At 40.6% G+C, this 15008-nt stretch overlaps 1 protein-coding gene across 1 annotated transcript; it reads right to left on the reverse strand.

The window, feature by feature from the left end:
• Positions 1–6975: 6975 nt before the first annotated feature.
• LOC115930187 (small ribosomal subunit protein uS2-like) lies at positions 6976–7995 on the reverse strand. Its single transcript, XM_055357014.2, has one exon. The coding sequence runs from the start codon at positions 7929–7931 to the stop codon at positions 7044–7046; it is 888 nt and encodes a 295-aa protein (XP_055212989.1). The 5' UTR covers positions 7932–7995; the 3' UTR covers positions 6976–7043.
• Positions 7996–15008: the final 7013 nt, after the last annotated feature.

Genomic DNA, 15008 nt, shown 5'->3' on the forward strand with positions numbered 1-15008 from the left:
CATTTAGGCTACTGGGATAAAAAAATGAAAAGAATCCTGTCCATCTTCAGAAAGGGAAAAGTGACCCTTCGTGTACCAGTGGTCTGTGTAACCCCTTAGAACTAGTAATAACCAACTCCCTTGATCCTCGCTGGAAATAAGGGGAGCATGTAACCCTAGGAATCGATGGGGCTGGACTGGATCCTCAAGTAAATATTGTGGTTTGAGGAGAAGTTTATAAACGCTCTCCTGAGCCAGTATTTCAAACCTTCTATGATGAACTAAATGTGCCAGTACCAGAAATTCCAGGAAAAACAAGAAATTTGTTTTTGCAATTAACCGAGCATGTGGCCCAGTCTCTCAATGTCACTTCATGTTATGTATGTGGAGGAACTGTAATGGGAGATCAATGGCCACGGGAAGCCCGAGAATTAGTACCTACAGACCCAGTTCCTGATGAATTCCCAGCTCAAAAGAATCATCCTGATAACTTCTGGGTCCTAAAAGCCTCAGTCATTAGACAATACTGTATAACAAGAGTGGGGAAGGACTTCACCCTTCCTGTGGGAAGACTCAGCTGCCTTGGGCAAAAACTGTATAATAGTACTACAAAAACAGCCACCTAGTGGAGTTCAAACCACACTAAGAAAAATCCATTTAGTAAATTCCCAAAGTTGCAAACCGTGTGGACCCACCCGGAGTCCCACTGGGACTGGACAGCCCCCACTTGATTATACTGGATATGTGGATATGTGGGCGTAGAGCTTACACCAAATTACCCAACCAGTGGGCAGGTAGTTGTGTTATTGGCACTATTAAACTATCTTTCTTCCTACTGCCCATAAAGACAGGTGAACTCCTGGGTTTCCCTGTCTATGCTTCCTGCAAAAAGAGAAGCATAGCTATAGAAAATTAAAAAGAAGATGAACGGCCCCCTGAGAGAATCATACAATATTATGTGCCTGGCACTTGGGCACAAGATGACTCATGGGGATACCAGACCCCCATTTACATGCTCAACCAAATCATATGGTTGCAAGCTGTCTTAAAAATAGTCACTAATAAGACTGGCAGAGCCTTGACTATTCTGGCCCAGCAAGAAACTCAGATGAGAAATGCTATCTATGAAAATAGATTGGCTCTCGACTACTTGCTAGCAGCTGAAGGAGGGATCTGTAGGAAATTTAACTTTACTAATTGCTGTCTACACGTAGATGATCAAGGGCAAGTAGTTGAAGACATAGTTAGAAATATGACAAAACTAGCACATGTGCCCGTGCAAGTGTGGCATGGATTTGATCCTGGGGCCATGTTTAGAAAATGGTTCCCAGCACTAAGAAGATTTAAAACTCTTCAAATAGGAGTTATAATAGTAATAGAAACCTGCTTACTGCTCCCTTGTTTGCTACCTCTACTTCTTCAAATGATAAAAAGCTTCATCGCTACCTTAGTTCATCAAAATGCTTCAGCACAAGTGTACTATATGAATCACTATTGATCTGTCTTGCAAGAAGACATGGGTAGTTAGAATGAAAGTGAGAACTCCCACTAATGAGTGAAGTTCTCAAAAGGGGGAATAAAGGAGGAGACCACCCCCATATTGTCTTATGCCCAATTTCTGCCTCCAAAGAAAGAAGAAGTAAAAACTAAAAGGCAGAACTGATATCCAAAGGCAGACAGCCCAGCACCACACCCTGGGCCTGGTAGTTAAAGATTGACCCCTGACCTAATTGGTTATGTTATCTATAGATTACAGACATTGTATAGAAAAGCACTGTGAAAATCCCTGTCCTGTTCTGTTCTGTTCTGTTCTAATTACCGGTGCTTGCAGCCCCCAGTCACATACCCCCTGCTTGCTCAATCAATCACGACCCTCTCATGCAGACCCCCTTAGAGTTGTGAGTCCTTAAAAGGGACAGGAATTGCTTACTTGGGGAGCTCGGTTTTTGAGACATGAGTCTTGCCAATGCTCCTGGCCGACTAAAGCCCTTCCTTCTTTAACTCGGTGTCTGAGGGGTTTTGTCTCAGGCTCGTCCTGCTACACTAAGATTATAACAGAAGTGACTTGCCAAATCAGTTTTCTACCTCTGTTTCACCACTGTATGGAAAAGCAGGTGACAAGACTGTGGCACAGAGGAAACAGGAATACTGTTTTCTCACTGAGGCTGTTCAGAGCTTCAATTGTCTGATTTCCTCAGCTGTGAATCTCTTTATGCACCCAGCCCCCTACCAGCTTCATAAAAATCAGGCTCCCAGGGAAGACCACAGCACAGTAGGATCCAATCTAAGAAGTGGATGTTCAAAAAATAAGGCAACATTTGCATGTGTAGAATATGTTTTTTGAGAAATATCATCATGAATTTCTTTTTAGGGCAGTGGAGCATTCAAACACTCAACTTGACAACCGACAATACCTTCAAAGAGAACATGCTGATTGTAATAGTCAGATTTTCAGGAAACCTGAGGGCCAATTGCAATGCACTGAGTATTGTTTAAATGTGGATTGCATTCCACTAGATAGTTGTTAAATACCAACTCTATACAAGGTATCATGAGGATCACAGGCTGAGTAAAATAGTCCTTTCCCTTAAGACACACATCCTCACAGGATAGAGATGATGGTAGTAGTAAAATTAACCCTGACTAATATTTCCTGAGTGTTTACCATGTGCCAGATGCTCGATATGCATTATCTTCTATAATCTTTATGACAACCACAAGAAATAAGGATTGTTTATTTCCTCATTTGCAGATAAAGAAACCAAAGCCGGAAGAAAGACAGTGGTGAAACCAAGATTCAAATTCCAAAAGTTGGACACCACCAAAGTTCCCACTCCTAAGCATTCTATTTATTACTATTATTATTATTATTATTATTATTACTATTATTTTGAGTACAGAGTCTGACCCTGTCACCCAGGCTGGAGTGTATTGGCACAATCATGTCTCACTGCAGCCTGATGCCCCTAGGTGTTCTACTATATTGCATCCATTATCATGATGCTAAAACAGAAATGTGCATTGGGAATGACTGGGAGTGGAGAATAGATGAGTTGAGAGAACTAGGAGAAATTTTTTGAAAAGCTGTGAATACCATAACAAATAACATAAATGGCAATTCTTGAAGATTTTCTTCATCATCACATTCTCTTCTGTCTATTTTAGGCCAGGCACAGTGGTTCATGCCTGTAATCCTAGCACTTTGGGAGGCCGAGACAGGTAGATCACCTGAGGTCAAGAGTTCGAGACCAGCCTGGCCAATGTGGTGAGACCCCGTCTCTATCAAAAATACAAAAATTAGCCGAGTGTGGTGGCAGGTGCCTGTAATCCCAGCTATCTGGGAGGCTGAGGCAGGAGAATCACTTGAACCTGGGAGGCAGAGGTCGCAGTGAGTTGGCACGCCATTGTACTCCAACCTGGGCAACAGAGCGAAATTCCATCTAAAAAAAAAAAAAAGTCATTTTTTACTTTATTCTTGCTCTTCAAACTTCCAACACCTTTGTTACTCTCCTTCTAGCTGCTGAGAGTCTTATTGTTTTGCTGAGAAAATAGAGGCAATCGGAAAAGAATTTCCAAAGAGTCCCAAGACTACATCAACAAACTTCTCTCCAATGTCCCCATGTACTCTGCCCACACTTTCTATGATGGAGGAACTTTCCATACTCTTATCTATGGCTAGCCCCTTCACCAGACACTGGGTCCCAGGCTTTCTCACCTTCTCAAGGACACTAATGACACTGCTTCAGCAAATGTCCCCTCTCTCCTGTGTTATTCATCGTTATTCCTATTATCATGAAATTTGCCCTACCTAGCTCATTAAAAACAAACCTCCCTGTACCACATCATCCCTTTAAGCTACCTCCCTATTTTACTTTCTCATGACAGCAAAGTTTTTCTAAACTAAAGGACTGTTGTAACTCACTGCCTGTAGTTCCTTACTTTTTTTCTGTCTTGAAAAATCTCCATTCAGGCTGTAACCACTTCACCAACACAGTGTGAAAAACTGTGCTTATCAACTTCCCCCCTGTCCAATGGCAAAATTCAAATGTCAGTTACTCAACACAGTTGATTATTCTCTTCTCCTTGAAATCTTTTCTTCACTCAGCTTCCAGAGATCCCTTCTCCCTCGCGGATAACTCTTCTCAGTCTCTTTGGCTGATTCCTCCTTATCATCTCACTTCTGACCATTGGAGCACCACAGTTTGTCTTTCTCTACCTATTCTTATTCCTTGGTGATCTCATCTAGGCCTGTGGCTTCAAATATTATCTATATTATCTATATACAAATCCCAAATGTGTATCTCCAGCACAGACACTTCCTGAATTCAATAAGCATATATCCAATTGTTTATATCTCAACACCTCTACTCAGACAGCTAATAAGCATGCAAGAGATATGTTCAAAAACATGATTCTAATCACATTCCAGGCCACTTACTCTGGCTACCTTACCCCTCCCTGTCAATAGCAATTTCATTACTCCAGTTGCTCAGGTCAAAATAATTGAAGTCATTTTTCACTCTTCTATTTTCATTCAGCAAATCCTATTAATCCTAGCTACAAGTTGTAACCAAGGGTCCAATCATTCTCTACACCCTCATCACTACCACTCTTGTCCAAACCACCAGCATCTCTCAACTTCATTTCTGTTACTTCCTCAGCTGATCTCACTGTTTTCATCTTTGCCCCTCTAGAGCCTATCTCCAGCCAACAGCCATCAATCCTTTTCAAATCTAAATAAGATCATGATACTCTTTTGTTCAAAGCCCTCCGACAACTTCTTATATCATCAGAACAAAATCCAAAGTCCTTAGGATGAACTACAAAGCACAACTTGACTCAAGGTGGGGGGCACCACCCACTCACCCACCTCAAGCTCACCTTCCCTCACTCTCCCCCTTCCTCACTGTGCTCCAGCCACATCCACCAACTCTCACTCCTTGAACTCAACAAACACATTTCTTCAAGGCCTTTTCCCTTGCTATTAAGCCTCAAAAGTTCTCCCTCCAATAAAGTCTTAACTCAAGTTTCTTCTTATTTGGAAAAGTAACCCTCAAAACCTTATCCAAGAAAAGCACCATCTTTGTTATTCTCTGTTACTTTATTCTGCTTTGATTCCTAAAACTTACCACTTATCTATAGATAGATAGATAGATAGATAGATAGATAGATAGATAGATAGATAGATAGATATGGAGAAAGACCCTCAACAAATGCTTATTAGTTTAATAAAAAGAGATTCATTGAAGATTTCTTAGTCAGATGAGAATCTAGATGTTGTTTCATGAATATACCATGGCAGCAGTGTGTCAACTAGATTTCGGTGGACAAGAAGTTGTAATCAGGGAGACCAGTCAGAAGGCACTTGCAACTCAGACCTGCTAAGCCAGTATACTTGCAGTGGTGAGGGAGAACAAACACAAAAATTAGCCTATTTTCTAGCCTGCTTTGTCACTTCCCTGTGCCTACAAGAGCTGCTCTTTCCCCTATTGCAATCCTTCTATCATATTAGCCAGGAAATGTACTTCTGCTATAAAAAAAGTTAGTGACTTCAAATCTGAACTCCCAAGACATTAGTCAAAATACAGGTGGCCCCACTCTATCTCTTCAGATTTCCCACTACTCCCCAGGATTAAACCTCTGCTTTATTTAGACTGGTCTCCTTATAATACTATAAACTATGATTTGCTGTACTGGGACCAGATTTGATTCATTATTGGATCCCTAGCACCTAATGCAAAGTGCAAACTCCTGACCTCAGTTGATCCACCTGCCTCAGCCTCCTAAAGTGCCAGGATTACAGGCATGAGCCACCGCACCCAGCCTTTCACATGTATTGAAACTTCTACCTGGGATGTTCTCCCCCTGTCTTTAATCACAACCATATAAAAATTATATTCATCAATTGGGCAAGATCTAATTTAAATCAAATCCTGTCTCTGAAGACTTCTCTGGCTATATCAGCCCATCTTAGAACACAATGTATTTATGGTCCCTACCTCCCAATTTAACATTATCCACAGCATGCTGGTATTATTCAGTAAATAACTCATGTATGTTATTCTTATTTTCTTAACTTAATCACTTTATTTAAGAAGCATTTCTTCACTCCCAAGACTAGAATAATGCTTCCATTGCAGCCTATTTTATCATTATGTGGCATTAATCACCATGTAATCAAAATCTTGTAATTGCCTTTTTAAGCAAATCTCAATTCCCCACTAATTACAAACTAATTGAGAGCACAGAGTGGGGCCGAGCACAGTGGCTCATGCTTTTAATCCCAACACTTTAAGTGGCCAAGGCAGTAAGAGCCATTGAGCCCAAGAGTTCAAGACCAGCCTGGGCAACAAAACAAACAAACAAACAAAAAATTAGCTGGACACAGTGGCATGCACCTGTAGTCCCAGCTACTCAGGAGGCTGAGGTGGGAAGATCCCTTGAACCCAGGAGTTCAAGGTTGCAGTGAGCTGTGATCACATCACTGCACTCCAGCTTGGGTGACAGAGCAAGATCTTGTCTTTAAGATTAAAAAAAAAAAGAGCGTAGATTGAGTCTTGTTCAAGGTTATAACCCCTGAAACAGTGCATAGCATATAAAAACAAATAATAATTACTGACTAAATGAATAAAGCTCCTAAAATAAAGGATTATATCTGATACAAGGGCCACAGCACTTTGCACTCAAATTCTTTAGCATCTAAGGCATTCTTTTTCTTCATTTCTAAAATATATTTTACCCTCAAAAAACTGGGTATAGAAGAAACATATCTGAACATAATAAAATCATATATGATAAACCCACAGCTAGTATCATACTGAATGGAGAAAAACTGAAAGCCTTTCCTGTAATATCTGGAACATGACAAGGATGCTCAGTGTCACCACTGTTATTCAACGTAGTACTGGGAGTCATAGCTAGAGTAATCAGACAAGAGAAAGAAATAACGAGCGTCCAAATTGGAAAGGAAGAAGTCAAATTATTCTTTTTTTTTTTTTAGAAACTGATGTTTATTTTCCATCAACCATTTTTCCATGCTGCTTAAGAGCCTATGCAAGAACAGCTTAAGACCAGTCAGTGGTTGCTCCTACCCATTCAGTGGCCTGAGCAGTTGGAGCTCCAGACCAGTCTTCCACGGCAGGCTGAGCGCTCCAGTCTTCAGTAGGGAATTGCTGAATAGGCACAGAGGGCACCTGTACACCTTCAGACCAGTCTGCAACCTCAGGCTGAGTAGCAGTGAACTCAGGAGCTGGAGCAGTCCATTCACCCTGAAATTCCTCCTTGGTCACTGCCTTTTCAGCAGCAGCCTGCTCTTCCTTTTCAATCTCTTCAGGATCTCTGTAGAAGTACAGATCACGCATGACCTCCCATGGGTGTTCACGGGAAATGGTGCCACGCATGCGCAGAACTTCCCGAGCCTGCATCCACCACATCAAACCCACTGAGTAAGCTCCCTTGTTGTTGCATGGGATGGCAATGTCCACATAGCGCAGAGGAGAATCTGTGTTACACAGCTCAATGGTAGGTAGGTTAACATAAGATGCCTCCGTGAGAGGCTGGTGGTCAGCCCTGGGGTCAGTAACCACAAGAAGCTGTGGCTCCCGGAAGGCTGCCTGGATCTGGTTAGTGAAGGTTCCAGGAGTGAAGCGGCCAGCAATTGGAGTGGCTCCAGTGGCAGCAGCAAACTTCAGCACAGCCCTCTGGCCAGTATTCCTGGAGGATATAATACTGACATCAGCAGGGTTTTCAATGGCAACAATAGCACGAGCTGCCAGCAGAAGCTTCTCCCAGGTCCTCTTCAGATTTATGATATAGATGCCATCACTTTTCGTTTTATAGATGTACTGTTCCATCTGGAAGTCAAGATTGGTGCCACCTAAGTGGGTTCCTGCTGCAAGGAACTTAAGGACATCCTCCTCCTTCATTTGCAGGACATCAAGGGCTCCGGACATTGTGAAAGTTTCCCTTTAAGTTACGACGGGAATCCAGAACAACGCCGTATGGACCCCTCTGCAGGTAGCGTGGAAAGCAAAGTCAAATTATTCTTGTTTGCAGATGATATAATCTTATATTTGGGAAAACCTAAAGATTTTACCAAAAAACTATTAGAACTGATTAACAATTCAGTAAAGTTGCAGTATACAAAATCAACATACAAAAATCAGTAGCATTTCTATATGCTAACAGTGAACAATCTGAAAACAAAATAAAAAAGTAATCTCATTTGCAATGGCCACAAATGAAACTAAATACCTAGGAATTAACCAAAGAAGTGAAAGATCTCTCTAATGAAAATTATAAAACACTGATGAAAGAAATTGAAAAGGACACCAAAAAATGGAAAGATATTCCATGTTCACGGATTGGAAGAATCAATATTGTTAAAATGTCCATAGTACCCAAAGTAATCTACAGATTCAATGCAATCTCTATAGAAATACCAATAACAGTCTTCACATAAATAGAAAAAACAATCCTAAAATTTATATAGAACCACAAAAGACCCAGGATACTCAAAGATATTCTAAGCAAAAAGAACAAAACTGGAGGAATCACATTACCTGACTTCAAATTATGCTACACAGCTATAGTAAACAAAACAGCATAGTACTGGCATAAAAACAGACACATAGACCGAAGGAACAAAAAGATAACCCAGAAACAAATCTATACATTTATAGTGAACTCATTTTCAATGAAGGTGTCAAGACTACACACTGGGGAAAAGACAGTCTCTTCAATAAATGGTGCTGGGAAAACTGGACATCCATATGCAGGGAAAGAAATTAGACCCCTCTCTCATAGTATACAAAAATGAAATAAAAATGGATTAAAGACTGAAATCTAAGACCTCGAACTATGAAACTACTACAAGAAAACATTAAAGAAACTCTCCAGAACATTGGTCTGGGCAAACATTTCTTGAGTAATATCCTATAAGCACAGACAACCAAAGCAAAAATGAACAAATGGGATCACATCAAATTAAAAACCTTCTGCACAGCAAAGGAAACAATCAAAGTGAAGAGACAATCCACAGAGTGGGAGAAAATATTTGCAAACTACCCATCTGACACGGGATTAATAATCAGAATATATAAGGAACTCAAACAACTCTATATGAAAAAAATCTAATAATCTGATCAAAAAATAAGCAAAAGATTTGAATAGACATTTCTCAAAAGAAGACATACAAATGGCAAGCAGGCATATGAAAAGATGCTCAATGTCATTTATCATCAGAGAAATGCAAATAAAAACTACAATGAGATTTCATCTCACCCCAGTTAAAATGGCTTATATCCAAAAGGCAGGTGATAAAAAATGCTAGGGATGTGGAGAAAAGGGAGCCCTCATACACTCTTGGTGGGCATGTAAATTATTAATTGTACAGCCACTATGGATAATAGTTTGGAGAGTCCCCAAAAAACTAAAAACAGAGCTACCGTATGATCCAACAATCCACTGCTAGGTATATATCCAAAAGAAAGAAAACCAATATGTGAAAGAGGCATCTACACCCCCATGTTTGTTACAACACTGTTCACAATAACCAAGATTTGGAAACAACCTAAAGTGTCCATCCACAGGTGAATGAATAAAGAAAATGTAGTACTATACACAGTGCAGTACTATTCAGCCATAAAAAAGAATGAAATCCTGTCATTTGCAACAACATGGATGGAACTGAAAGTCATTATGTTAAGTGAAATAAGCCAGGCACAGAAAGGCAAACAGTGTATTTTCTCACTTATTTGTGGGATATAAAAATCAAAACAATTGAACTCATGGAAATATAGAATAGAAGGATGGTTTCCAGAGTCTGGGAAGGGTAGTGAAGCGGTGGGAGAGAGGTGGGGATGGTTAATGGGCCCCAAAAAAATAGAAAGAATGAATAATCTACTACTTGATAATACAACAGGGAGACTATAGTCTAATAATTTATTTATTTTAATTATTATTATTATTATTATTATTATTATTATTATTATTATTTGAGACAGGGTCTTACTCTTATTGCCCAGGCTGGCTTACTGCAGCCTTGACCTTCCAGGCTCACAAGATCCTCCCATGTCTGGTTCCCAAGTAGCTGGGACTACAAGTGTGCACCGCGACACTCAGCTAATTTTTAAATTTTTTTGTATAGACAGGGTTTCATCATGTTGCCTAGGCTGGTCTCGAACTCCTGGGCTCAAATGATCCACCCACCTCAGCCTCTCAAAGTGCTGGTATTACAGGCACGAGCCACCTCACCCAGCCTATAGTCAATAATTTTCTTTTTTTTTTAGACGGAGTCTCACTCTGTCAACCTCCACCTCCCTGGGTTCAAGCGATTCTCCCGCCTCAGCCTCCTGAGTAGCTGGGATTACAGGCATGCACCACCACGCCCGGCTAATTTTTTTTATTTTTAGTAGAGATGGGGTTTCACCGTGTCGACCAGGCTGGTCTTGAACCCCTGACCCCAAATGATCTGCCCGCCTCAGCCTCCCAAAGTGCTGGGATTACAGGCATAAGCCACCATGCCTGGCCATATAGTCAATAATAATTTAATTGTACATTTTTAAATAACCAAAAGAGTATAATTGAATTGTTTATAACACAAATAATAAATGCTTGAAGGGATGGATACCCCATTCTCCACAATGTGCTTATTTCACATTATGTGCCTATATCAAAATATCCCATGTATCATATAAATATATACACCTACCATATACCCACAAAAATTAAAAATTAAAAAAAGTTTTAAATAAAATAAATTTTAGAACTCAGACAAGTCACCTCTACTATAATTGTAATAACAAAAGCTTTCATGAACTTTGCTCAAAAGTATTTTTTTATTCATCCATTTTCATTCAATAAACAAAAATTTATTGAGTACCCTGTACTAAAAACTGTGTGAAATAGGAAGGCAGGTAAAGCAGGGAGTCTGCTCTCAAAGAATAGGCAAGATAAACATATACACAAATATTTACAAAGCAATAAATTACTGCAGGAATTCAAAAGACTGAAAGATTCATTATGGCTGATACAATTACAAAAAACTCCAAAAGATCCAAGTAGGACCTTTTGAAAGATAAATAGAATCACACTAGGTGACCACTAGGATCTTTCAAGTTACAGAGAACGGCTTGAGAAAAGCACTAAGCCAGGCTTTGAATCTAAGTGTCTGACTTAAAACCTTTAACCACTACATGGCACTGTCCCTTAACAGGGAGCACAACCCGCATCCAACTATTCAATTATCCCAGAGTTTGATGTTTGTAGACATTGCCTGTCCTCCCCTCCCACTTCTTTCCTCTCTCCTTCTCTTATCTCCCTCACCTCTCTCTCACACACACACATACACACACACACACACACACGCGTCCATTCACTTGAACTAAAAACATTGAAAGCATTATTTTTAAAAAATGAAAGAAAAACATTTTCCCACTCCCATTCTTAACCTTTAAATATCAGTTTATTTCTAGTAAAAGGTCTTGGTGGCTGAATCATCCTGATAATGGCTTAGATTTGCTGCTACATACATGTAGTCACAGCCTCCCTCTAGACTCACTCCCTGACAACTTCTGTAAGGAAAATGAGCTCTATGGAATAGAAATGATATTAGTCATGCTCATTTCATCCCAGAGATTTCAACTATCCCATGTTCTAAAATTGTCAAGATTTTATTTTCAACCGTCGTTTCCTATTTTATGGGCCAAGTTCCCAGCATCTTCAGGGAGGGCAAGTTTCACACCTCAGGACTAACTGCCAGATTGGTGGGAGACCTTTAATTGAATTTAATACCCAAATAAATTAAGGTTTTCAAAGTTGACATAAAACCTCATTAGGCAAACATTGGTAACACAGAGAAGAATCTTATAATAGATCTCATTCCGTTTATTCCATTCCCAGATTTGCTACTGAAGTCTTTAATAATTTTTAGATTGTCTCAGATGGAGACACACAGATAATTAGTTAATGCAAACAAAATATTGACACATGGTTTTAAAAATAAAGAGAAACAGGATATGAGAGGATATAAGCCCTTGCAGCAGAAAATAATACAAGACAAACAGCAGTCTCCATGCAGCCCAGCCTCAACTTCCATTTTCTGAACATACGTACATTTCCTCAAATAACAAAGTCATAACCATTGTTATACTTTAAAAACTACCTACCTTCCTCTGTCCTTTCCCTGCTCCCTCCCCTAAAGAGCAATTCAGTGGATGGTTCTATACATCAACTAGATTTGTGGCACCACTGTAGGTTTACAGTTCAAACTGTTTTTCTAGAGAGAGCTAAGGAAGAGGCTAACAGAAGTTCTCTGGTTCACTTTGTCCTCACTCTTACAAGGCCACCTCCAAATAGGGCGAGGAGGAGACCCATTAGGCTCTGTGGGAGCCAAGACTGCCTTGTCTGGCAGCCTCAGGTTGGCATTGAGATCTGGACTGTCACTCCCTATGTGGCCTTGGGTACAGTATGGTATTGAAACTCCCTCTGCTTCAGTTTCCTTGTGAATAAAACCTAGATGATACTTACCCTATAGGACTTTCCTATGGATTAAACAAAATTTGTTTAAAAATCAAAGTGTCAGAGAGATATGGAAGCATCCAAAAAGCAGTAACTACTAGATTACACTAACAAGCTCTACTAGTGAAACTTTCTTCCCTCTCTTAAGTATTTCTCCCATTTCCTGTGATTCAGGACAGTATCAACGGGTCTTTGCTCTCTCTAGGTCACACTGCCTCTTTAGAGTTTCTTCTACCCTGCCCCTCTTTTTTGTCAAAACGACCTATCCTCACATTCCTAGTTCATCTGCTCTCACCATGGGGGTTACCTCCCTTTTCTGTTTTGCATTTTGTCTTTAATAATATATTTATTATGTTCATAGATATATGTTTAATAATATATAATAACCTATATTATATAGGTAATATATTATATAGGTAATATATAGGTAATATATTATATAGGTAATATATTATATATATTATATAATATATAATAACCTATATTATTTATAATAATATAAAATAACCTATATTTTTTAGCTCCTGACAGTTTACAAGCACTATCACAGCCCAGTTCTCACCTGATCCTCCTCATGGTCCCATGAGAGAAGCAGAATTGATATTGTTTTTCTTCATCTTACCTAAAGAAATTGAGGGTCCAAGTGATGAAGGGATTTGCTCAAGGTCATACTGAGAGAGAAAGAGGCAGAGTTCTAGAGCTGAGGATACAACAGGGGGCACAAATGCCTCTGCCCTCAGGGAGCTTTCATTTTAACTACAATACATTTATCAAAAATAAATTAATTATTACATAATAAATCAATGATTTACAACGCCAGGGAGTTATAACTGCTATAGAAAATAACAAAGCCGGATAAGGGTATAAAGAGAAAGTGACTGTATTGAAGTGAATGGGGAGAGTCATTTAGATAGGACATTCAGAGAAAACCTCTTTTGAGCAGTTGAGGAAGTGAGTCATGTGAATATCCATAGACAGGTCATACCAAGTAGAAGGACCAGCAAGGGCAAGGACAAAGGCCCTGAGGTAGGTGTGTTCTTGGCTTAAAAAATAGCATGTTGAACAGGGTGCCATGACTCATGCCTATATTCCCAGCACTTTGGTAAGCTGAGGCAGGAGGATCACTTGACCCCAGGAGTTCAAGACCAGCCTGGGCAACATAGTGAGGCTCTGACTCTACAAAAAAATAAAAATAGCAAATAGAAAAAATTAGCATGCATGGTAATGGGAGGCTGAGATGGGAGGATCATTTGAGCCCATAAGTTCGAGGCTGCAGTGTGCCATGCTCACATCACTGCACTCCAGCCTGGACGGCAGAGCAAGACTCCAACTCAAATAGAAACAAACAAACAAAAAAAAGAACAGTATATCCATCGAGCATTAATTTTACTGATTATGATTAAGTGTTATTTGAAGGAAGCATTCTGTAGTCCAATAACTTTCAGAGCCTCTGGATAAAGCACAGCTTCCAAGAGCGAATAGTCTTAATATATGAATGCACTCTGTGATCTTCTTGAAGGAGCTATAGCGTGCAGCATTGTGCAGTGTTATTCAAGTATGAAAACCTTTTCTCAAGGAGCACCTCAGGGGATTTGTACTGCAAGGAACACTCTGGAAAATGCTGCACCACACCCTGCTTTTACTGGAAAGAGGAAGTTGGGCTAGGAACTAGAACTTCAGGCACTGCGTAAAGCCAATGGAAGCCACCCTCGGAGACACAAATTGCATCAGGCGGTGGCCAACTCCACTTATCCACAGTGTGAATGTTCAGCCACTCCTGTTTTTTGTCACTATCTGAAACTACTCGTGGCCCCTATTTCCTGTCTGGATCACTGGTGTTTTCCATGACTTAACCCTGGTGAGCTGGTTCCAAGCTCTGCTGACCTTCAGTAGTGTTCTCATTTGGGGAAATGGAAGCAGAAACAGGCACGTATGGCAATCTGCTCAGAGGATGCTCCCCTGCTGACTGGGGGTGGGAAGCATGGTGAGGGAAGAGGGGATTTCCATTGCCCTGAATAAAGTGTGGAGCTGGTGGCCTCCCCTGCAGCCTTGAGCAGGAATTCAGCTCAGGCTGTGTCACATGAGCACTGAGCTCCAGGGCCATGGACAAGTCTAGGGGCGATATAGCTGCAGACAGGTGGAGGACACTGCAAGAGGAAGGCTCCCATTTAGCAGGAAAACTGCCAGCTGGGAAGAATGCTGGTCGCTGCCTGAGTTGGGAAGAATTCCCAAGCCCTCTGCAAGCTCAGAAGCCAGGAAATGAATGGGAAGCAGCTGGAGTGGGCCAAGCAAGTCAAGGCAAATGGCCCAGAAGTGAGCAGAATGGGGCCAGGCCCACCCCCAGGAAACCCAGCAGAGGTCAACTAGGCCTGTGGCACTGGAGGAGGCTAGGAGAGGTGAGCAGCCGGTCTCAAGATTATCACTCTGTGGGCCTGGACAGAATTTTATCAGAAGAGTGCCAAAAGGAGTCATCTGTTGGCTTTAAAAAAAATTAACTGTATAAATAGAGG

The sequence above is a fragment of the Gorilla gorilla genome, chromosome 10 (assembly GCF_029281585.2).
Source record: "Gorilla gorilla gorilla isolate KB3781 chromosome 10, NHGRI_mGorGor1-v2.1_pri, whole genome shotgun sequence".
In the NCBI taxonomy this organism is placed as follows: domain Eukaryota; kingdom Metazoa; phylum Chordata; class Mammalia; order Primates; family Hominidae; genus Gorilla; species Gorilla gorilla.

What these genes read in the sequence shown, in the direction of transcription:
- LOC115930187 (XM_055357014.2), bottom strand. Translation starts at nt 7,931, where the DNA reads ATGTCCGGAGCCCTTGATGTCCTGCAAATGAAGGAGGAGGATGTCCTT.